The sequence below is a fragment of the Salmo salar genome, chromosome ssa01 (genome assembly GCF_905237065.1).
Source record: "Salmo salar chromosome ssa01, Ssal_v3.1, whole genome shotgun sequence".
Taxonomy (NCBI): domain Eukaryota; kingdom Metazoa; phylum Chordata; class Actinopteri; order Salmoniformes; family Salmonidae; genus Salmo; species Salmo salar.
This window is the reverse complement of record NC_059442.1, coordinates 140,623,041-140,646,120: the sequence shown is the minus strand read 5'-3', so window position 1 is coordinate 140,646,120 and position 23,080 is coordinate 140,623,041. Positions and strand designations below refer to the sequence as shown.

Genomic DNA, 23,080 nt, shown 5'->3' with positions numbered 1-23,080 from the left:
ACATACAAACAGCATGATAATTTGCTCGTTGTATAACTCCTTGCATCTATGAGTTTTCCTCCTCTCACATCAGCTATCTGTAACCAGGCGAAAAAACCTTTCCAAGCCAAACCTTCCATTCATAACCGCTACACACAGACTATATCATTGTCACGTCATAGTCAACATAGCTACTAGAAGTAACACGTTAGTAAACCCACTAGCAACAATCATGCAGTACAGTGTAGTTAGAAAGCAGTTTAGCAGTTATATTGGTGGGCTCCGGTGGCAATAAATTAATGACTTGGAAGAGTTACGGTGTTGGATAGCCATAGCCAGCTAGCTAACATAGCATCTCGCTCTGCTTGAGCCGGGTGTTTGAGTAGGTTAAACTAGCTAGCTGCATTTTCTAGCTAAGTGAAAGTTTTGTAAAAAAAAAATACAACCAAATATAGCTATCTCTCTCTTTCTCCTCCTCTTGCTTCTCCTTAATTTTGGAATAATACATTTTTTTCAAAACTGTTCCACTATTCTCTTTGAGTCAACTACTTTTATGCACTGCAGTGCTAGCTAGCTGTAGCTTATGCTTTCAGTACTAGATTCATTCTCTGATATTTTGATTGGGTGGACAACATGTCAGTTCATGCTGCAAGAGCTCTCATAGGTTGGAGGACATCCTCCAGAAGTTGTCATAATTACTGTGTAAGTCTCCTAAGCCTCCTAAGTTTTGTATCAAAGTTAATATACCCAGAGGAAAACAGAAGCTAGCTGTCCTCCGGCTCCACCATGGTGCTAACCTACACAGAGTGCTGCTGAGGCTACTGTAGACCTTCAATACAAAATATGTGTGGTTCCCACTGTGAAGCATGGAGGAGGAGGTGTGATGGTGTGGGGGTGCTTTGCTGGTGACACTGTCTGTGATTTATTTAGAATTCAAGGCACACTTAACCAGCATGGCTATCACAGCATTCTGCAGCGATACACCATCCCATCTGGTTTGCGCTCAGTGGGACTATCATTTGTTTTTCAACAGGACAATGACCCAACACACCTCCAGGCTGTGTAAGGGCTATTTGATCAATAAGGCGAGTGATGGAGCGCTGCATCAGATGACCTGGCCTCCACAATCCCCCGATCTCAACCAAATTGAGATGGATTGGGATGATTTGGACCACATAGTGAAGGAAAAGTAGCCAGCAAGTGCCCAGCATATGTGGGAAGTCCAGGTGAAGCTGGTTGACAGAATGCCAAGTGTGTGCAATGCTGTCATCAAGGCAAAAGGTGACTACTTTGAAGAATCTAAAATATATTTAGATTTGCTTAACTCTTTTTTGGTTACTACATGATTCCATATGTGTTATTTCATGGTTTTGATGTCTTCACTATTATTCTACAATGTAGAAAATAGTAAAAATAAAGAAAAACCCTTGAATGAGGTGTGTCCAAACTTTTGACTGGTAGTGTAAATGCATTAATGATCTGCATGTAATTGTGGCAGTAAGGGAAAAACACTGCATGAAACCTTTACTCTTCATTTAACACACAGACACACACTCTCCCTCCCTCCCACACAAACTCTCTGTGTCTCCCTCATAAACACACCACTCTCTCTCTCCCAACTTTAAAAACGTTAGGCACCCAACAGACTGTAAGGAGCACCGGAAATAGATTGATTTTTGATAGTTTAGGCTTACATTAGGCCTACATGAATCATACCTTTGAAGCACATTTCATGAGTAGAAGACCCTTTTCCTTTCTTCCTGCGCCAATCAAATATGCCTAGACCTACTCTCAAGTTACCAGGTTGTTAGCTAGCTAAGTAACATGACTGAACAATGTTGTTTGTTATCAAAACAATAATTAGCGGCCTGGTATTAGTTTAAAATGGCCCCAACATGTTTTGTGAAATTATATCAAATGTGAGCGAAATCGTGCAGGAAGAAAAAAAGGTAGCTCTGCTAACGAGTCATATGTTTTTAACCGTTTGAGCTAGAGACAAGACGTTTTCTTTGCTGTAAAGCTGCAAGCATGACTGTTTTCTTTGCTGTAAAGCTGCAAGCATGACTGTTTTCTTTGCTGTAAAGCTACAAGCATGACTGTCACGAAGCATTGGTGCGTGACAGCGAACTTGCAAAGCCTATCAGAATGGCCTGTGCTCTTAGTTATTTGGTTATAGGAGGGATGAAATGATATACAATGTATTCACTTCACTCTGCACGCTGCTGTATCAAATGTAACAACAGACAGACTGATCACGGTCTGCATCCCCGCTCGCCATCACGGCTAAATGATATTAAAAAACTGACAGAGAAATAGATGCACAGAGAAGTAGGTGTGTGATGGTGGAAGGGGCTGCCAGGTCACCCGTGATACAAGTCAATAATCGACGTCCATCCATGTCTGAGGACGTCGGGAGATGACGTGGACACCGACCACTAGGGGCAACAGTGAGTGCTGTTACCTTCAAGTTGGTTTTGGTTTTCCTAGCGCATTGTGGACTGGGATGGGGGGATGGGCATAAGCATCTGCCTCTGATTCCAAAGGTTGCAAGTTTGAATCAAGCAATATAAAGTTGTTTTTGAGATTTCTGTTTTAAGCCTATCCCAAACCTTAACCCTTAACTTAACCATTCTGAGTTAATGCCTAAACATAACCCTAAACTTAAAAATGCAGACTTAATGCCTAAACTTAACCTTTGACACTCCGAAATCTGACGTTTGCATCAACTTTCAACGTGAGGCTGTGAGAGCTAGTTGCATTCTCGAGTACTTTATTCTCAACAATGAAAATGAACCTCTTCTGTATGTGTGTAAGGACTTGAATGTTGACACAAATATTACAAATATCATAAAAAGAGAGCTTGAAGGAGGAGACATGTTCCATTTGTTTTGAGAAGTGGATGTCTGTTCAGCCTCAGCATCTGTCTTTGGTTAAGCTAGGAGCACAGACAACCTTTTCACATGTTTAAAAAAAAGGGCAACCTTTTTTCTTCTTTCTCTCTTCAAATTTCACTGCCTACAACAACATAACACCAAACATATGAGCAAGTGGGTCTCAAGTGCAAGTGGGTGAATTGAGGACTGGGAGTTAAGAGTATATATATTCATCAAGACAGGATCACCTTGGAGATCATAACTCACAATTCTCTAAAAGTCCTAAAGTTACAGTACCAGAGTCCTAAAGTTACAGTACCAGAGTCCTAAAGTTACAGTACCAGAGTCCTAAAGTTACAGTACCAGAGTCCTAAAGTTACAGTACCAGAGTCCTAAAGTTACAGTACCAGAGTACTAAGAGTTACAGTACCAGAGTCCTACAGTTACAGTACCAGAGTCCTAAAGTTACAGTACCAGAGTACTAAAGTTACAGTACCAGAGTCCTAAAGTTACAGTACCAGAGTCCTACAGTTACAGTCCCAGAGTACTAAAGTTACAGTACCAGAGTCCTAAAGTTACAGTCCCAGACAGGCAGCTCTGTCGGGTTAGTGTCAGATGTATTCATTTATCTTATCAGGATGGTGTTAGATGATCGTCTGATTGTGAATAAAACCCATTTGTTTCATCCAATAAAAAGAATAGTGTAACATACACCAGTAGCGCTGTTCGAAGAGAATAAAACACACAATATGTGTGCAAAACTGCTGCTTCAATAGAAATTACTGAATATTAAGATACATGGAGACTTGACCAAAGTAGAAAAACAACCTGCAATCAAATTAAGCACAATCGACCTAATGCATGACATAAACACACACTGTACCGTACATGCATGGTGAGAGAAAGAAAAAAGTGCAGTTGTGCAACTGTGAGAGCTGACCGTGACAATGCTAGCAGTTGGTGGCTGGGTCTCAGTGTGGCTCCGTCAGTCTCCCAGGTTTCCTGACATAGTGAGTAAATACTGAGTGCTCACATTTCACTTGGCCACACTGTTACCTTTTAAAAAGGCACCACCGATAGAGCCGGCTCGTAAATTACCCCAACAAGGCCTTGCCCTGCCAATTTCAGGCAGTAAATAACCCTACACTGTCAGTCATCCAAATGCCTTCTCCAGGACTCCAATGTGCTCCCTGCTCACCCCCACCACCCCCCCGGTCCCCACAAAGGCTACCTTCCTCTACCCCAATCACAAAAAAACATAATCTTTCTTTAAGACAAACTTGTTCCACATTTATGATATTATTTATGGCTGCCGGAGAGTGCTTCCAGGCAATGGGGGTGGACAAAACAAAACACGGGGCCTGAAACTTTAGACCCAATGTTGCCATCATTACAAAACTATTGAACCGCTGGAATCTTAACCTGGTCAGACTCACATGCCATGGATTTTTTTTCCTTTTTCTTTTTTAAGTTTCTGTCCAAATATTATTTTTTTTGTCCTGTAGACTGTGTGTTTCTCCATCTCCATATCATGCTAATGTCCCCTGTGTCTATTCACATAAAACTGCTGTGTCGGGGGTGGTCTGTTTCAGGGGGCAGACCGAGGCAGGGCTCTGCAGGAAATCTTTATGAGAATGAGGAGGAAATGGACTTGGAAGTTTAGTTAGTGTTAGTTGACTGTCAAATGTAGTGTTTGGCTTGGCGTAAGAGTGGTGTTTGGCATTGGGGCTGTAATTCGAAACAAGTATGTAACCTTATAGTCAAAGCTGACCTTACCAATTCGCTTCCCCAAATAAACACTTAAAAAAGGCTGATTGCACAACTCGGCTTCTGCTGACAGTACAGAAGGCATGCAAAGACAGGAAAACCCAAATGTCCTAATCTTCAAAAGACATTGGGGACATCTATTGCATTTGTTATGTAAGAGTTAAATAACTGTTACTGATGCTAGTTATCAATCAAACCAACAGATACATAGAACAGTGTTGATGGATTTGGACACATTCAAAAGTCATTTTAAAATATGTCATCTTTCAAATATGCTGTATTGAGACACTTGGTAGAGAGAAAAAAGTATACCACTTTTACATGTCTGTAGTATACCAAAAGTCCTCACAAGGACAGTAAAACAAGGGGAAGTGGGTGAAAAGGCTATTTTAGGCTTAGGGGTTAGGTTTAGGGTTAAGGGTTAGGTTTAGGGTTAAGGGTTAGGTTTAGGGTTAGGGGTTAGGTTTAGGGTTAAGGGATAGGTTTAGGGTTAGGGGTTAGGTTTAGGGTTAAGGGTTAGGTTTAGGGTTAGGGGTTAGGTTTAGGGTTAAGGGTTAGGTTTAGGGTTAGAGTGTAGGTTTAGGGTTAAGGTTAGAATTAGGGTTAAGGGTTAGGTATAAGGTTAGGGGTTAGGTTTAGGGTTAGGAGTTAGGGTTAGGAGTTAGGGTTAGGAGTTAGGGTTAGGGTTAAGGTTAGGATTAGGGTTAAGGTTAGGATTATGGTTAAGATTAGGGTTAGGGTTAAATTAAGGGTTAGGGGTTAGAGAAATAGAACTTTGAATGTGAACCAATTGTTTGGTCCCCACAAGGATAGTAAAACAACGTGTGTGTGTGTGTGTGTACTGTGTGTGCGTGCATGTGTGTTTGCACGCATGTCTGTGTGTTAGTAATGGTGTAATAACATTCCAAGACATGCCTGGTATGACATGAAATCCATTAGTGTGGTGATACCCTGGATCCCCAGACAGTCCAATAGATAACGCCTGGTCTTGAGTGCTACCATCTACCTATTGTTTTCATCTAGAGAGCGAGCCAGACATGACCAGCCCAATGTGTATTGAATCCCATTCAGCAAATACATTATAGTACCCATTCTGGGCCCAATCCTGAGAACACACATGCAGTCGTAAACACATCCCATAAGTCTTACGTAGATCTCACATCAATTCTCATCTACAAAAAAATACTGGCTTCTCTTTGGCTCCAGGAACCACTGCAAACTCTTTGAAAACACTTGTAGAAAACCAACCTGTAAATACCCCAGTGCAGGTTGGATTGAATGGAGACCTTGGGTTCAGTCTATTTCTTCAGCTCTTTGTGGGTAAAGAGTCTAGTGGTTGTAGCACAGGGGAATCGGAGCAACGCTCTCCTGACGTGGTTATGAAATCATTCCTGAGTTTACTGGGGGCTTCAGGCCTTTACAGGTAACCAGAGAAGTTGGTTTTATGAATGAGTTTTCCACACTATACACAAAGAGTGCATTCCCTATTCAACGCAACACTCGTGAATTGCCAACACCGGAGCGCTTCCATTCGCTAGGGTCCAAGACCATTGGCTACATCCTAGGCTCCCTTGTAATAACAAAGCTGTAATTTGTAGACTTAGCACTTGTGTCCAGTCACCAATTGGGTACAAAATATGAATAAGAAGGTAAATGAGAGGAAATAAAAATATCTGATGAACTTGAGTAAACAAAAACGAAAATATATGGCTGCGCCGTGTGGATTCTTTTATGAGATTTATGTCCTTATAAGATGGTACTCCAATGGAAGAAACCTGGTCATGATTGGTTTTATAGGCCAGGATTTGCAGTGAAAGCCTAAACCAATATTTTGCTGTCCAAAATTACTGCTGACCAGGGTGTTTGTGTGTGTGTGTGTGTGCATGTGTGTGTGAAAGAAAGAGAGTGTATGTGTGCGTGTGTGCGTTTGTACAGGCATATGTGCGTGTGTGTGTGTGTGTGTGTGTGTGTGTGTGTGTGTGTGTGTGTGTGTGTGTGTGTGTGTGTGTGTGTGTGTGTGTGTGTGTGTGTGTGTGTGTGTGTGAGGGTGTGCATACGTGTCTGTAAGAAAGAGTTTGCATGTGTTTGTGTGTGCACGTATATTTGTGTGTGTGCATGTATGAACACACACACATAAACATGTATGAACACATACACATGTATGAACACATACACATACACATGTATGAACACATACACATAAACATGTATGAACACACACACATAAACATGTATGAACACACACACATGTATGAACACATACACATAAACATGTATGAACACATACACATAAACATGTATGAACACATACACATAAACATGTATGAACACACACACATAAACATGTATGAACACACACACATAAACATGTATGAACACATACACATAAACATGTATGTCTATATCTACATGTGTTTATAGGCGTGATCCACCTTTGTGAAGATGGTTGAAGAAACAGTGGAGAAGGGGGCGCTAGGGAGCAGCAACATGTGAAAACACGTTTTCTCGGAGCTCCGATCCAGGGCGAACCATTTACTATTAATACTTGACCAAAACCTCCCCCACCGGGTTCATTTTGTAACATTTCATTTGGAATTGAACCCAATTTACAAATCTTCCTTTTTTTCCAGAAATGTTTGGCCTTTTAATCATAAAATGACAAGACAACAACGGCCCCGGGCCACAAAGGAGCAGGGCTCACCTGACAAGGACTCTGATCGCCGACCTAGCCATCGTAATGGCGGCTATCATTAAATCTGAACAGACTGTGCTGGCTAAGGTGGAGTCATTATCCACTGACCTATCCACACAAATAGCTATTCTCGCCAACGAGGTCAACATAAAGATAGACTCCGTTAATGAAGACTTGGCGAGACATGACACCTGTCTGAATAGCCTGGAAGATGGCGCAAATATTTACTCCGAAAAAGTGATGACACTGGAAGAGCAAGTGAACCTGCTTTCATCAGATGTCGTCCAACTCACTTCCAAGGTTGAGGACCTTGAGAACAGACAGCACCGGGGGAACGGTCGCATTTTCGGCGTGAGAGAGGGACTCGAGACCATAGGCGGAATGTGGCCTACCCTGTCCATAGCTAAACTGCTACAGGAAATTCTAGGCCTCGATTACACCCCCACCGTTGACAGAGCGCACAGAAGCATACAGTCCGCACCGAAGAATGGGGAGCCGCCCAGACCCATAGTAGTTAAATTCCACAACCTTCAGGAGAAGGAGGATGTCTTCCGTAAGGCAGCGCGAGCGGCTCCCACCACCCACGATGGCCAGAATATTCACATTTACCCGGACTACACAGCGACAGTCATGAAGAAGAGGTCAGTCTTCAACGAGGTGAGGGGGCTGTCTGGACACCAAGTTCGGCATTCTTTACCCAGCTGTACTGAAGATCACCACTCCCTCCCGCGAGCAGAAGACATTCTTAGACCCAACCAAGGCCAAAGAATACATTGTCGTGCACCTACATCCACAGGAGGACAGGCGACATAATACTAACTAGCCATTGTGGGCTCATACTGTGACCCTGCACTAGCCGTGCTAACGCGACCAAGGACCAACAGGAATGTCAGTGTTCAGTACCAGTCAATTTTCAGTGTTCTGGCTTGTTAGGATGTTCAACAGAGGGTTACAGTACATTTATACAAATGTTCAATTTAACTGGGTTTGTTTTCCTATTTACTTATTTAATTGAATGTTTTTGGAGTATATGTGTGTATATAAGTACAGTTGAAGTGAGAAGTTTACATAGCCTTAGCCTCGTTTTTCAACCACTCCACAAATTTCTTGTTAACAAACTTCATAAACAACAGGTATGGACTAACACTGAAATGCTTACTTATGGTCCCTTCCCAACAATGCAGGGAGAAAAGTAAAACACGTAATAATAAATGTAGTAATAAATACACAATGAGTAATTATAACTTATATCTACAAGGGGTACCAGTACCAAGTCAATGTGCAGGGGTACAAGGTAATTGAGGTAGATATGTGCATATGCAGTTGAAGTCGAAAGTTTACATACACTTAGGTTGGTGTCATTAAAACTCATTTTTCAACCACTCCACAAATTTCTTGTTAACAAACTATAGTTTTGGCAAGTTGGTTAGGACATCTACTTTGTGCATGATACAAGTCATTTTTCTAAAAATTGTTTACAAACAGATTATTTCACTTAAAATTCACTGTATCACAATTCCAGTGGGTCAGAAGTTTACATACACTAAGTTGACTGTGCCTTTAAATAGCTTGGAATATTCCAAAAAATGATGTCATGGCTTTAGAAGCTTCTGATAGGCTAATTGACATCAATAGAGTCGATTGGAGGTGTACCTGTGGATGTATTTCAAGGCCTACCTTCAAACTCAGTGCCTCTTTGCTTGACATCATGGGAAACTCAAAAGAAATCAGCCAAGTCCTCAGAAAAAATTGTAGACCTCCAAGTCTGGTTCATCCTTGGGAGCAATTTCCAAACACCTGAAGGTACCATGTTCATCTGTACAAACAATAGTACGCAAGTATAACCACCATGGGACCACGCAGCTGTCATACCGCTCAGGAAAGAGATGCGTTCTGTCTCCTAGAGATGAACGTACTTTGGTGCGAAAAGTGCAAATCAATCCCAGAACAACAGCAAAGGACCTTGTGAAGATGCTGGAGGAAACAGGCACAAAAGTATCTATATCCTCAGTGAAACTAGTCCTATATTGACATAACCTGAAAGGCCGCTCAGCAAGGAGGAAGCCACTTTTCCAAAACCGCCATAAAAAAGCCAGACTACGGTTTGCAACTGCACATGGCGTCAAAGATCGTACTTTCTGGAGAAATATCCTCTGATCTGATGAAACAAAAATAGAACTGTTTGGCCATAATGAACGTCGTTATATTTGGAGGAAAAAGGGGGAGGTTTGCAAGCCGAAGAACACCATCGCAACCGTGAAGCACGGGGGTGGCAGCATCATGTTGCGGGGGTGCTTTGCTGCAGGAGGGACTGGTGCACTTCACAAAATAGATGGCATCATGAGGTAGGAAAATTATGTGGATATATTGAAGCAACATCTCAAGACATCAGTCAGGAAGTTAAAGCTTGGTTGCAAATGGGCCTTTCAAATGGACAATGACACCAAGCATAATTCCAAAGTTGTTGCAAAAAGGACAACAAAGTTAAGGTATTGGAGTGGCCATCACAAAGCCCTAACCTCAGTCCTACAGAAAATGTGTGGGCAGAACTGAAAAAGCGTGTGTGAGCAAGGAGGCCTACAAACTCAGTTACACCAGCTCTGTCAGGAGGAATGGGCCAAAATTCACCCAACTTATTGTGGGAAGCTTGTGGAAGGCTACCTGCAACGTTTGACCCAAGTTAAACAATTTAAAGGCAATGCTACCAAATACTAATTGAGTGTATGTAAACTTCTGACCCACTGGGAATATGATGAAAGAAATAAAAGCTGAAATAAATCATTCTCTCTACTATTATTCATTTCACATTCTTAAAATTAAGTGGTGATCCTAACTGACCGGGAAGACAGAGAATTTTTACAAGGATTAAATGTCAGGAATTGTGAAAAACTGAGTTTAAATGTATTTGGCTAAGGTGTATGTAAACTTCCGACTTCATCTGTATATTATAGTGATGGGGAAATTGTTTAGCACACAGGATATTCTGGCTAACCTCTATGGTCCTAATTGGGATGATGCTAAATTTTTATCTGACCTCATCGCAAAACTTCCTGACCTGAACTGTCATCATTTGATATTGGGCAGAGATTTCAATTGTGTATTGCATCCAAGTCTAGACAGATCCAGACCCGAAGCCCAACAATGTAATTTCAAAATCAGGCGCAGTAATCAACTCATTTTTAGAATGCTATAATTTGTCTGATCCATGGAGGAGGAGCAATCCCACTGCTAAACAGTACTCCTTTTTTTCTCCAGTACACCGCTCATACTCTAGGATTGACTTTTTCCTGCTGGACAAACATAATTATTCATTTTGTAACTAATAGCCAATATCACATTATCGTTATCTCAGACCATAGACCTGTCCAGCTAGATATCCGCTTTCCGGACAGTACTGTGTCACAACGCGCGTGCCGACTTGATCCACTACTACTATCCTGTAGTGCCTTTAAAAAAAAACATATCAACTCACATTGATGTCTTTTTACAGATCAACTGCACCGCTGACGTGTCTCACTCTACTGTGTGGAAACCGGATTTATCTCAGGTAGGCATTTTTTCTATAATATGTGCCAGCTGTTTAATGTTCTTTATTCTGCCCACTCAACTCTACAGCCAGAGGTTGTCATCTCTCTTGATGCTGAGGCTTTAGACCTGGTTGAGTGGGAATATCTATTTACAGTACTAGAGAGATTTGGGTTTGGCCCGTCATTCCTTTCCTGGATTAAGATATTGTACTCATCCGCAATGGCGTCTGTTCGCACCAACAATGTTACCTCCAGCTACTTCCCTCTCTACAGGGGGGCCAGGCAGGGTTGCTGTTTATCCCCTTTCCTATTTTACATTTACATTTACATGTACGTCATTTAACAGACGCTCTTATCCAGAGCGACTTACAAATTGAGTCGCTCTGGATAAGACCTATTTGATATGGCTATTGAGCATCTTGCTATCGCCCTGCGGGCGGAGGAGAGGATTATGGGAATATTGAGGGCAACATAACTCACAAGGTGTCATTATATGCAGACGATCTTCTTTTATACATCTCTAACCCTGCGGAGTCTACAGTGAGGGAAAAAAGTATTTGATCCCCTACTGATTTTGTATGTTTGCCCACTGACAAAGAAATTATCAGTCTATAATTTTAATGGTAGGTTTATTTGAACAGTGAGAGACAGAATAACAACAAAAAAATCCAGAAAAACGCATGTCAAAAATGTTATACATTTATTAGCATTTTAATGAGAGAAATAAGTATTTGACCCACTCTCAATCAGAAAGATTTCTGGCTCCCAGGTGTCTTTTATACAGGTAACGAGCTGAGATTTGGAGCACTCTCTTTAAGAGTGTGCTCCTAATCTCAGCTCGTTACCTGTATAAAAGACACCTGTCCACAGAAGCAATCAATCAATCAGATTCCAAACTCTCCACCATGGCCAAGACCAAAGAGCTCTCCAAGGATGTCAGGGACAAGATTGTAGACCTACACAAGGCTGGAATGGGCTACAAGACCATCGCAAAGCAGCTTGGTGAGAAGGTGACAACAGTTGGTGTGATTATTCGCAAATGGAAGAAACACAAAAGAACTGTCAGTCTCCCTTGGCCTGGGGCTCCATGCAAGATCTCACCTCGTGGAGTTGCAATGATCATGAGAACGGTGAGGAATCAGCCCAGAACTACAAGGGAGGATCTTGTCAATGATTTCAAGGCAGCTGGGACCATAGTCACTAAGAAAACAATTGGTAACACACTACGCCGTGAAGGACTGAAATCCTGCAGGGCCCGCCAGGTCCCCTTGCTCAAGAAAGCACATATACATGCCCGTCTGAAGTTTGCCAATGAACATCTGAATGATTCAGAGACCAACTGGGTGAAAGTGTTGTAGTCAGATGAGACCAAAATGGAGCTATTTGGCATCAACTCAACTCGCTGTGTTTGGAGGAGGAGGAATGCTGCCTATGACCCCAAGAACACCATCCCCACCGTCAAACATGGAGGTGGAAACATTATGCTTTGGGGGTGTTTTTCTGCTAAGGGGACAGGACAACTTCACCGCATCAAAGGGACAATGGACGGGGCCATGTACCGTGAAATCTTGGGTGAGAACCTCCTTCCCTCAGCAAGGGCATTGAAAATGGGTCGTGGATGGGTATTCCAGCATGACAATGACCCAAAACACACGGCCAAGGCAACAAAGGAGAGGCTCAAGAAGAAGCACATTAAGGTCCTGGAGTGGCCTAGCCAGTCTCAAGACTTTAATCCCATAGAAAATCTGTGGAGGGAGCTGAAGGTTCGAGTTGCCAAACGTCAGCCTCGAAACCTTAATGACTTGGAGAAGATCTGCAAAGAGGAGTGGGACAAAATCCCTTCTGAGATGTGTGCAAACCTGGTGACCAACCTGGTGTTCAACTTTTCCCCCAATGCCTTGAGATGGATGAAATCATACCTTGAAGGCAGAACTCAGTGTGTCAGAGTGAGCAATGAGCTGTCGCCCACTCTTAGCTATGATGTGGGCGTGCCCCAAGGGTCAATACTGGGGCCCCTCCTGTTCAGCCTGTACATTAATGATCTGCCTTCCGTCTGCACTGGGTCTGAAGTTCAAATGTATGCAGATGATACAGTGATATATGTGCACGCAAAGAGCAAACAACAAGCTGCACAAGAACTCACTACTGTAATGGTCCAGGTTACAAAGTGGCTCAGTGACTCGTGTTTGCATCTCAATGTGAAAAAAACTGTTTGCATGTTCTTCACAAAGAGGGCAACAGATGCTACTGAGCCAGATGTCTATGTGTCAGGGGAGAAGCTCCAGGTGGTATCTGATTTGAAATACCTTGGAATCATACTTGATTCCAACCTCTCTTTTAAAAAGCATGTGAAAAAGGTAATTCAAATAACCAAATTCAACCTAGCTAATTTCCGATTTATACGAAATTGTTTGACCACAGAGGTAGCAAAACTGTATTTCAAATCGATGATACTCCCCCACTTAACATAGTGCTTGACTAGTTGGACCCAAGCTTGCTATACAACATTAAAACCTATTCAGTCTGTCTACAAACAGGCTCTCAAAGTGCTCGATAGAAAGCCCAATAGCCATCATCACTGTTACATCCTCAGAAAGCATGAGCTCCTGAGTTGGGAAAATCTTGTGCAATACACCGACGCATGTCTTGTATTCAAGATCCTAAATGGCCTAGCTCCCCCTCCACTCAGTATTTTTGTAAAACAGAAAACCCAAACATATGGCAGCAGATCCACAAGGTCTGCCATGAGAGGTGACTGTATAGTTCCCTTAAGGAAAAGCACCTTTAGTAAATCTGCTTTCTCTGTGAGAGCTTCCCATGTCTGGAATACACTGCCATCAGACACACATAACTGCACCACATATCACACTTTCACAAAATGCATGAAGACATGGCTAAAGGTCAATCAGACTTGTGAACATAATCCCTAGCTGTGTATTGCCGCTTTCCATGTTGTCTGTTGTCTGTAGCTTGTGAGGTGTGGAAACACTTTGTTGTTTTTATGGATTTTGTCTTGTTGCTTTTTGTTCTATGTTGCTCTGTCTGTATGCTACATCTTGCTTGTCCTATGTTGCTCTGTCTGTATGCTATGTCTTGCTTGTCCTATGTTACTCTGCGTGTGCTCACTGTTCAATGATTGTCTATATTGTAATTGTTTTTAATAACCTGCCCAGGGACTGCGGTTGAAAATTAGCCGGCTGGCTAAAACCGGCACTTTTACTGAAACGTTGATTAATGTGCACTGTCCCTGTAAAAATAAAATAAACTCAAACTCAAACTACAAGACACATCTGACCTCTGTGATTGCCACCAAGTACTAAGTCAAGTTTTGCAGAGGGGTCAAATACTTATTTCCCTCATTAAAATGCAAATCATTTTATAACATTTTTGACATGCATTTTTCTGGATTGTTTTGTTGTTATTCTGTCTCTCACTGTTCAAATAAACCTACCATTAAAATGATAGACTGATCATTTCTTTGTCAGTGGGCAAACGTACAAAATCAGCAGGGGATCAAATACTTTTTTCCCTCACTGTATACCACATCTCTTGGACATGCTACAAGATTTTGGGACATTCTCTGGTTATTAGTTAAACCTAACAAAAAGTGTGCTCCTCCCCATTAATCAGTTAGCAGAAGGAATTGGGTTTGCCAATTTCCCATTTAAGGTGGAGCATCAGGTCTTTACTTATTTGGGGCTCATTTAAGGCTCTGTTTAAACATAAATTCAAAACACTCCTGGAGCGCACTAAGCAGGATTTCATAAGGTGGTCATCTCTTCCCATTTCATTAACAGGTCGCATTAATTCTGTTAAGATGACTGTACGACCTAGGTTTTTGTACTTATTCCAAATGATCCCCATTTTTCTGCCAAAGTTGATGTTCAAACAACTGGACAGCTACATTTCCAACATCATTTGGAATAAGTCAAATCCACAAATGAGAAAGGTATATCTAGAGAGACCTAAGGCCGCAGGCGGGCGGGCTGGGCATTCCCAATTTTTTACACTACTACTGGTCAGCAAATATATCTAAATGTGTTTATTGGATTTCTACATTTGAAAACAAGGATGGTCCAACTTGGGCCATCATGGAGTTACAGTCAAGCCTTCCAACTTCTCCTGTCTCGCTTCTGTGCTCCCCAATGCCCATGAACCTTGGAACCCATTTGTTGAACCCCATTGTTAAGAACTCCCTTAAAATCTGGTCCCAATTCCGAAGTCACTTTAGCCTTAAACAAGCAAGCGACTTCTCCCCATGAACATCTAATCATCTCTTCCCAGTGTCACAGATTGACACGGCATTCCAGTTCTGGCGTAGGAACGGTCTGGTGTTTTTTGTGACCTATTTGTTTATCACACATTCGTCTCATTCCATACTCTGAGGGTTGACCATAATATTCCCAATACCCACTTTTTTAGATACCTGCAAACTCGCAGCTTTGTCAAAAAACATTTCCCTTAATTTTCACTCGCGCCTACTAAGTGTCCAGTCGAGAGTTTCTTAGCTCTTACCCCTTATCTGAAGGGCACAATCTCCAGATTATACAACATAATACAGAACATTAATCCGCCTTCCTTTGCAAATACAAAATCTGCATGGGAGCAAGACATAGGTGGTGAGCTACCCAATAATATATGGCAACAAAGTATTGTGCGTATCCACACATCATTTTGCATAAGGCATGGGCTTATGCAGTTCACGGCTTTGCACCGACTCCATTGCTCAAATGACAGATTGGCAAAAATATACCTAAATGTTGACCCCAAGTGTTTGAGATGCCACCAGAGTCCAGTCTTTGAGTGGCCTCTGGGACCCCATTTCTGAGGCATTCTCACATATGTGTAATACAAATGTTAGCCCCAACCCGGTCAGTGCCATTTTTGGGGTACTTCCCCTAGACCAGACCAGAATGCTATCACGCATCAGGCAAATGCTAGCTCGCCTTGTCCTCTTTCAATGGAAGTCTGCATAGCCACCCTCCGTTATGCAGTGGGTTAAGGAGGTGATTTCATCTCTGCCTCTGGAGAAGGTTAGGTACACTTAGGTACACTCACCGACAAAAGTTTGACTTAACCTGGTCCCCATTAATACAATACGTGGAGAGCCTGTCTTTTACTTAGTGTAACTTGCATAGTTTGGTAAGCAGTCATGTCTGTTCTAGTGACCATTTGAGCAGATAATAACTTTAATTATCATTGTTTTTGTTTCTATTACTGTTTGTTTCTGTTTTTATTTCCTATTTAACTTACTTTTATAGATGCCTTGGTGGGTGGGTGGTTGGGAGGGAGAGAGCTGGATGGATGGATGGATGGGAGAATGAGGGGTTGGGGTTGTACTGTTTTTGTTGTTATATCTGAAAATCTATAAATACATTAAAAAAATTATAATAAAGAAACAGTGGCGCTACAGTAACAGACAAATTCAACTTATCGACTGGATATAAAACTTCATGTTACAGGGTTGGAAGGCAGCCATTCTCAGATCTGCTGGAATGGAAAGATTAAAGAAAATCAGAAAACTGAAGATGATGGTGAAAACGATCATGTGGTTTTTGTCCAAAGGCCGCCTAGAACCCCAAGGCATTCTTGAGAATGTTAGTGGTTATTGCCGTTTTACTTCATGATCATTAACACTGCAGTTCTGCTGGCTCAGATAGGTCAACTTAGACCAGTAACATATTAAGTATCTGGACCAATTAGGTTGATCGTTACTTATACTTGAAATCTGTCGGCCAATGGGATAATCTCTTACTAATGAAGTGTTTTACCTGAGCCACAAGAAGGAACTTTTGGACATAGACAACAACACGTCACCATTTTCCCAGATACTTCGCTCAGTGTAAGTGGAAGACCACGTTTGACACTGACGCCAAACAAACAGTGACACCAGATGTCGTGGGGGCACCAGAATCGCTGTGACAACTTAGACGTCTCCAAGCCTTTCCGAGCCTCACCTGGGTCCCAGCTCATCTTCGCTCCGCCAGACGAAATCTCCAAACTTCTCGTAGTGGGAGTTGTAGTGGTGCTGCACCCTGTAAAGCAGCGGAGGGGGAATCTCCATCAGAGTGTTGTAGGCCGTCTGCTGCTCCTTGCCGCTGGTGTAGCCGTTGTACAGGTTATACACCTTGTCTGCTATCTCTGGCACAGGAGGAGGTGGAAGAGGGGAGACGTTGTACAGGTTATACACCTTGTCTGCTATCTCTGGCACAGGAGGAGGTGGAAGAGGGGAGACGTTGAAGTCATTTGGAAGACACTCATTTGAAAGACACTCATTTGAAAAACACAGGTAAACGTGGGATAAGTATATCAAATGAAGGTGGGCAAGTCAACCCAAGATCACCATCACAAGTAAAACCTAGTTGCTGGTGATAACCCTGGTGCTAGAATAAAACGTGATATTGTATATTGGAGAGAGAAAGGAATGGATGCTGAGAGGGATGAATGGGGAGAGTGGGAAGGTGGTGAAGGAGGGGGAGGGTGGAAAGAGAGAGATGGTGAGTAACCTGCTGTAGATTTCAAGGGCATCACAACAGGCTGTTTTAGAGAGGGGGAAGAGGGGTAGGAGAAAGAGGTGAGAATGGCGGGGGGAGGGGGGAAAGCGTGAGGGAGAGATGGAATGAAGAAAAATAATGTGGTAAGGACGGAGGAATGTGATAGGGAAAGAAAAGTGTCTGTGGGGGGGTTAAGAGAGAAGAGATTATGGGGAAAGGAGAATGTATAAAGGACGGATGGAAAGGTTCTGGGATGGACAGAGTGTAGGAAGAGAATATCAAGTATGAAAAGGGAGTATGAGGAGGAGTACCTTCTGCTCTGCTATCATCTACCATTGGACAAGAGGTCCGCACTGAGACGAAGCTAGACTCTGAATGACTCCCTCGACTGTCCACAGCATATAGAGTGAACCTGAGAGAGAGAGAGAGAGAGAGAGAGAGAGAGAGAGCGCAAGAGAGAGAGAGAGAGAATTAAGAAAATAAATAACACAATATAGAAGCTGACATATTTAATATGTCAACAACAATTAACAACCTTTCATATGCACTGTTACAGTATGAGGGAAATCAAAGGAACTCAAAAGAAACAGGCCTCTTTTGACAGAAAAAAATACCTATGTGGCTCCAGCCATTCCATCCCAACCTCCTTTCAAAGCAAGATACACCGAGTGTACCCGGCTCCTACACTTTGCACAGCGTTTTCATGAGCCACTGTTGACAGTAACAGAACTCCTTTTTGAAAATAGCCATAACTCAGAGCCAGGCCAGGACTTGAGACCCAGGAGTATGTAAAGGACTCAGGGGGATTCGATTATGTCTGTAAGTGATCCCTGCCTGGTACACGACAGACCAGCCAGTCGGCAGCAACGGCCATTACACCTAATAGCGCCTTTAAATGGGACTCCCTCTTCCTCTAATGACGTAGTTCCTGCTCTCCACAAATGTAAAACAGATTAAGGCCTCAGTTCCCCTGGACCTCCAAGTGGCCGTGGCTAGTACTGTACACAGTAGCGAGGTGGAAAGACATCCATGTTGCTCCCTGATGATCATGGGGTGCTAATAGATCATTGGAGAGATGGTTTCCTGTGAAGTACTGTACTGTAGGTCGTCCAGTCTTTCTCATAGAAGTAGCTTTTATTGAGATGATGGCTGTGTATGAGACATGAAATGCTCCAGAACTACCAACATGCATGTAGATAATGTGCATGTAACACAAAGGCTGTTGGGTAATCTACAGACAGAGCTGATTGGACACTCCCAAAGTAACCATACCTTAACGGTCCTTTGGCATGGATATGGTCAAACGGTAATTGTTGTTCTTAGTATTCTATTTTTAGGGTTTATACTGTAAGTTGAAATGGTGACTCAGTGCTAGACGTGTGTTGGGGGAGATAAAAAGCAGTATAAAAAGCAGTATTCTGCGACCAAATGATTGTTTTTTAATACATCTGTGAATCATCGAATATGACCATTATCTAAACTGCAAAACCGCTGGGAATAGGATGGTTTGTCCAGAAGAATACACACAGTGCCTTTGGAAAGTATTCAGACCCCTTGACTTTTTCCCTATTTTGATTCGTTACAGCCTTATTCTAAAATGGATTAAATCATTTTTTACACCATCAATCTACACACAATACCCCATAATGACAAAGCAATAACAGTTTTTTTTTTGTTTTGTTTTTACAAATGTTTAAAAAAAAGAATAATGAAATATCACATTTACATAAGTATTCAGACCCTTTACTCAGTACTTTGTTGGAGCACCTTTGGCTGCGATTACAGACCCGATTCGTCTTGGGTATGAAGCTACAAGCTTGGCACACCTGTATTTGGGGAATTTCTCCCATTCTTCTTTGCAGATCCTCTCAAGCTCTGTCAGGTTGGATGGGGAGCGTCACTGCACAGCTATTTTTAGGTCTCTCCAGAGATGTTCGGTCAGGTTCAAGTCCTGGCTCTAGCTGGGCCTCTGGCTGTGTACTTAGGGTCATTGTCCTGTTGGAAGGTGAACCTCCGCCCCAGTCTGAGGTCCTGAGCACTCTTTACTTTGCTCAGTTCATATTTCCCTTGATCCTGACTAGTCTTCCAGTCCCTGCCACTGAAAAACATCCCCACAGCATGATGCTGCCACCACCATGCTTCACCATAGGGATGGTACCAGGTTTCCTCCAGACTTGACTCTTGGCATTCAAGCCAAAGAGTTCAATCTTGGTTTCATTAGACCAGAGAATCTTGTTTCTCATGGTCTGAGAGTCCTTTAGGTGCCTTGTAGGTGCCTATGTGGCTTTTACGGGCTGTCATGTGCCTCCGGCCAATCTACCATAAAGGCCTGATTTGTGGAGTGCTGCAGAGATGGTTTTCCTTCTGGAAGATTCTCCCATCTCCACAGAGGAACTCTGGAGCTCTGTCAGAGTGACCATTGGGTTCTGTGCCTCGACACAATCCTGTCGTCTCGGAGCTCTACGGACAATTCCTTTGACCCCATGGCTTGGTTTATGCTCTGACATGCCTTTCCAAATCATGTCCAATTAATTGAATTGATCACAGGTGGACTCAAGGATGATCAATGGAAACAGGATGCTCCTGAGTCTCATAGCAAAGGGTCTGAATACTTGTAAATGTAAATAAGGTATGTGTTTATTATTTGTAATAAATTTGCAAACATTTATAAAAACCTGCATTCACTTTGCCATTATGGGGTATTGTGTGTAGATTGATGAGGAAAAAATAATTATTTAATCCATTATAGAATAAGGTTGTAACGTAACAAAACATGGAAAAAGGTAAGGGGTCTGAATACTTTTCGAATGCACTAAGTGAAAATGAATATTGCTCATGACTGAACATGCAAAACTACAAATATCAAATAGGAGGCAGAATTTATTTTTCTGTTTCACAAAGCTATTTCACTGGCAGAGTCCATTTTAAAAAACTATGCCTTTTGTTTGAAGAGCCTGTGTTTTAATACCACCAACTGATTGTTTTGTTTGTAATATGGCCTGTTTTGACATTGTTCGCATAGTTTGTCCGATCTTGTTATTCATCAAGAGAAATGTGTGGTATATTGGTATTCTCCAAGAACCTCACAAAAGACAAGGGGCCAGAGTCTGTCCGAAGTTCGCAGTAGACTCTCTGCCCAGCAAAACAACGGCACATATAACAATCACATTGTTTAAATTATGTGGTCACATCACTGGCCAGTAAATGGAGGGGGGCAGGGTGTATTTATCAGGCAATTAGTAGAGTTTAGTTTAGGATCCCGGACGCAGCTTGCCAGCTTGTTGCTGTTTTTGGTTGTTTAAGTGGTTGGCATCGAAGACAGGTACTTTTCTCCGCAGCCTAATCACAGTCCTATTATGTATAGTGAAAGGAGATTACCACAGAAACTTTCTCTAGCCTTTGTGTTTTTTTTTATGCGAAGACAACCACAAAAGGTATTTTGGCTGCTTTCTTCCCCTGCAGTTCTGTTAACACTACGGTCAGACATACAAGGCCTGTTGATCAGACTCCTATCCAAAATGTCCAATCAGAAGCGCAAGTAGGGTCTGGATAAACGGGCCTGTCACCCACAGCGCAGTGCAGCGGGGGGCTGAGTGGAGTCTGAGGTGGCAGGCTTCACCACTGGCATCGATAACTGGGAGAACAAAGCGAGCGCCGTGGTCTGCCTGCCACAAGAATGTCAAAACAGAGGGTAACATACTGGCAACATATACCCAACCCCCTACACACCCGCTCTCTCTTGCTCTCTGTCCATTCATCTCTCACACTCTATCTGTCTTGCCTCTCTCTGATTCCCTTTGTCTTTTCCACCCATTCTATCCCTCGCTCCACTCAGAAGCTGGATGTTTGTAGTGCATGGTTTTGTCCCCGTGCCATCGTTTTGAAAGCTCAACAAAAACCATATTTGTTTGAATTAGCAATGCCACCATAAAGTACCGGTTGTCCTCTAATTTAATGAGACAGGAGGGGGTAGAGAGAAGAGAGAGAGTAAGAGAGAGAGGGATAGAGAAAAAAAGAGAGGAGACAGAAAAAGAAAGAGGTAAGGGGTAAGAGAGAATGAGAGAGGTAGAGAGAGAGAGAGAGCTCTACCTCACTTACTTTGGCAATGTTAACATATGTTTCCCATGCCAATAAAGCCCCTTGAATTGAATTGAATTGAGAGAGGGGGGGGGGGAGTGGGGAAGAGAGAAAGAAAGAGAGCAATTATGGCAGTATTTCTGGCATACTAGGCAGAGAAGAAGCCAGGCAGCCTAGGGATTCCTGGTTGATGACATCAGACGTTGGTCCGAGATCAATTGAGCTGGTCCACAAATCAATCAATTGCACCGGGAGAATATAATTCAAAACTCATTTACGTCTTCGATTTAGTTTCTCAGGTCAGGTCTGTAAGAAAGGGCTTACCGCGCTTACACTGTAATATCCTTTCTCTACAACGTGTTTTATCAATTACAGGTTAGCTTTACATACTGACTGCTGGCACCTGCACATATTACTGGAGATTTGAGCAGAAATATGATCATACTACAGTAGCAGTGGCTGCATTTTCTATCTGTATCTAAACTAAAGCTCAGAGTCTACACATGTTGTGATTGGGTGATTTTAAGTGACTAACATGAAAGCACCCAATACATGACATGCCTGGGAACAAGGGGAAATTGTAAAGATGTAATTTGCACTAATAAATAAGCCTTGTTTTGGTGTTTTGTCTCTCTAAGTCCTGCCATAAAACAGATTGCTCATTCAGGTTTTCGGTACAAGCATATTGTTTGGGCTTGACATGAGATACTACACTTAATAAAGCCCCCATGTTAATAAAAACAAAGAAAGAACACATCGTACTTGTTGGGTAGACCAGATTGTCTTTTCACAGACTAATGAAGAGTTACTTGTGTGGTCTTCAAGTTTTCACATCTTACATCAGACATTATTAGCATGATGAAAGACAGACACAATTTGGTCTTAGTTGTTGCAAGGTTTGCTGGCAAATTATAATTTTTTTGTCTTCACCATTTCTTTGTCTTTGCAATTTCGGCAGCTCCTGGTTATACCAATACAACTATAGCCTTCCCTGTAGCTCAGTTGGTAGAGCATGGTGTTTGCAACGCCAGGGTTGTGGGTTCGATTCCCACAGGGGGCCAGCACAGAAAAAAAAATCTATGAAATTGTATGAAATGTATGCATTCACTACTGTAAGTCGCTCTGGATAAGAGCGTCTGCTGAATGACTAAAATGTAAAATCACAACTATTTTGTTTATATTACCAATTGGACACCAACACATAGCTCATTATGGTAGGATTGGCTGTGTGTTGGAAATACACTACATAGCCAAAAGTATGTGGACATCTGCTCAGCAAACATCTCATTCCAAAATCATGGGCATTAATATGGAGTTGGACCCATCTTTGCTGCTATAACAGCCTCCACTCTTTTTGGGAAGGCTTTCCACTAGATGTTGGAAAATTGCCAAAGAGCATTAGTGAGGTTGGGCACTGATGTTGGGCGATTAGGCCTGGTTCGGAGTCGGCGTTCCAATTCATCCCAAAGGTGTTCGATGGGGTTGAGGTCAGGGCTCTGTGCAGGAAAATCAAGGTCTTCCACACCAATCTCAACAAACCATTTCTGTATGTACCTAGCTTTGTGCTGAAACAGGAAATAGCCTTCACCAAACTGTTGCCACAAGTTGGAAGCACAGAATCGTCTAGAATGTCGTATGCTGTAGCATTCAGATTTCCCTTCACTGGAACTA

General features: G+C 42.4%; 1 protein-coding gene across 1 annotated transcript in view; it reads right to left on the bottom strand.

The window, feature by feature from the left end:
- The window catches only part of LOC106565912 (astrotactin-2), a 448,985-nt gene that overhangs the window by 4,136 nt on the left and 421,769 nt on the right, over positions 1 to 23,080 (bottom strand). The window contains exons 21-22 of the mRNA XM_014133602.2: positions 17,644 to 17,744; positions 16,796 to 16,979 (exon numbers count right to left, since the gene is read on the bottom strand). Coding sequence (XP_013989077.2) covers positions 16,796 to 16,979; positions 17,644 to 17,744 — 285 coding nt within the window. The remainder of the gene's footprint in view (positions 1 to 16,795; positions 16,980 to 17,643; positions 17,745 to 23,080) is intronic.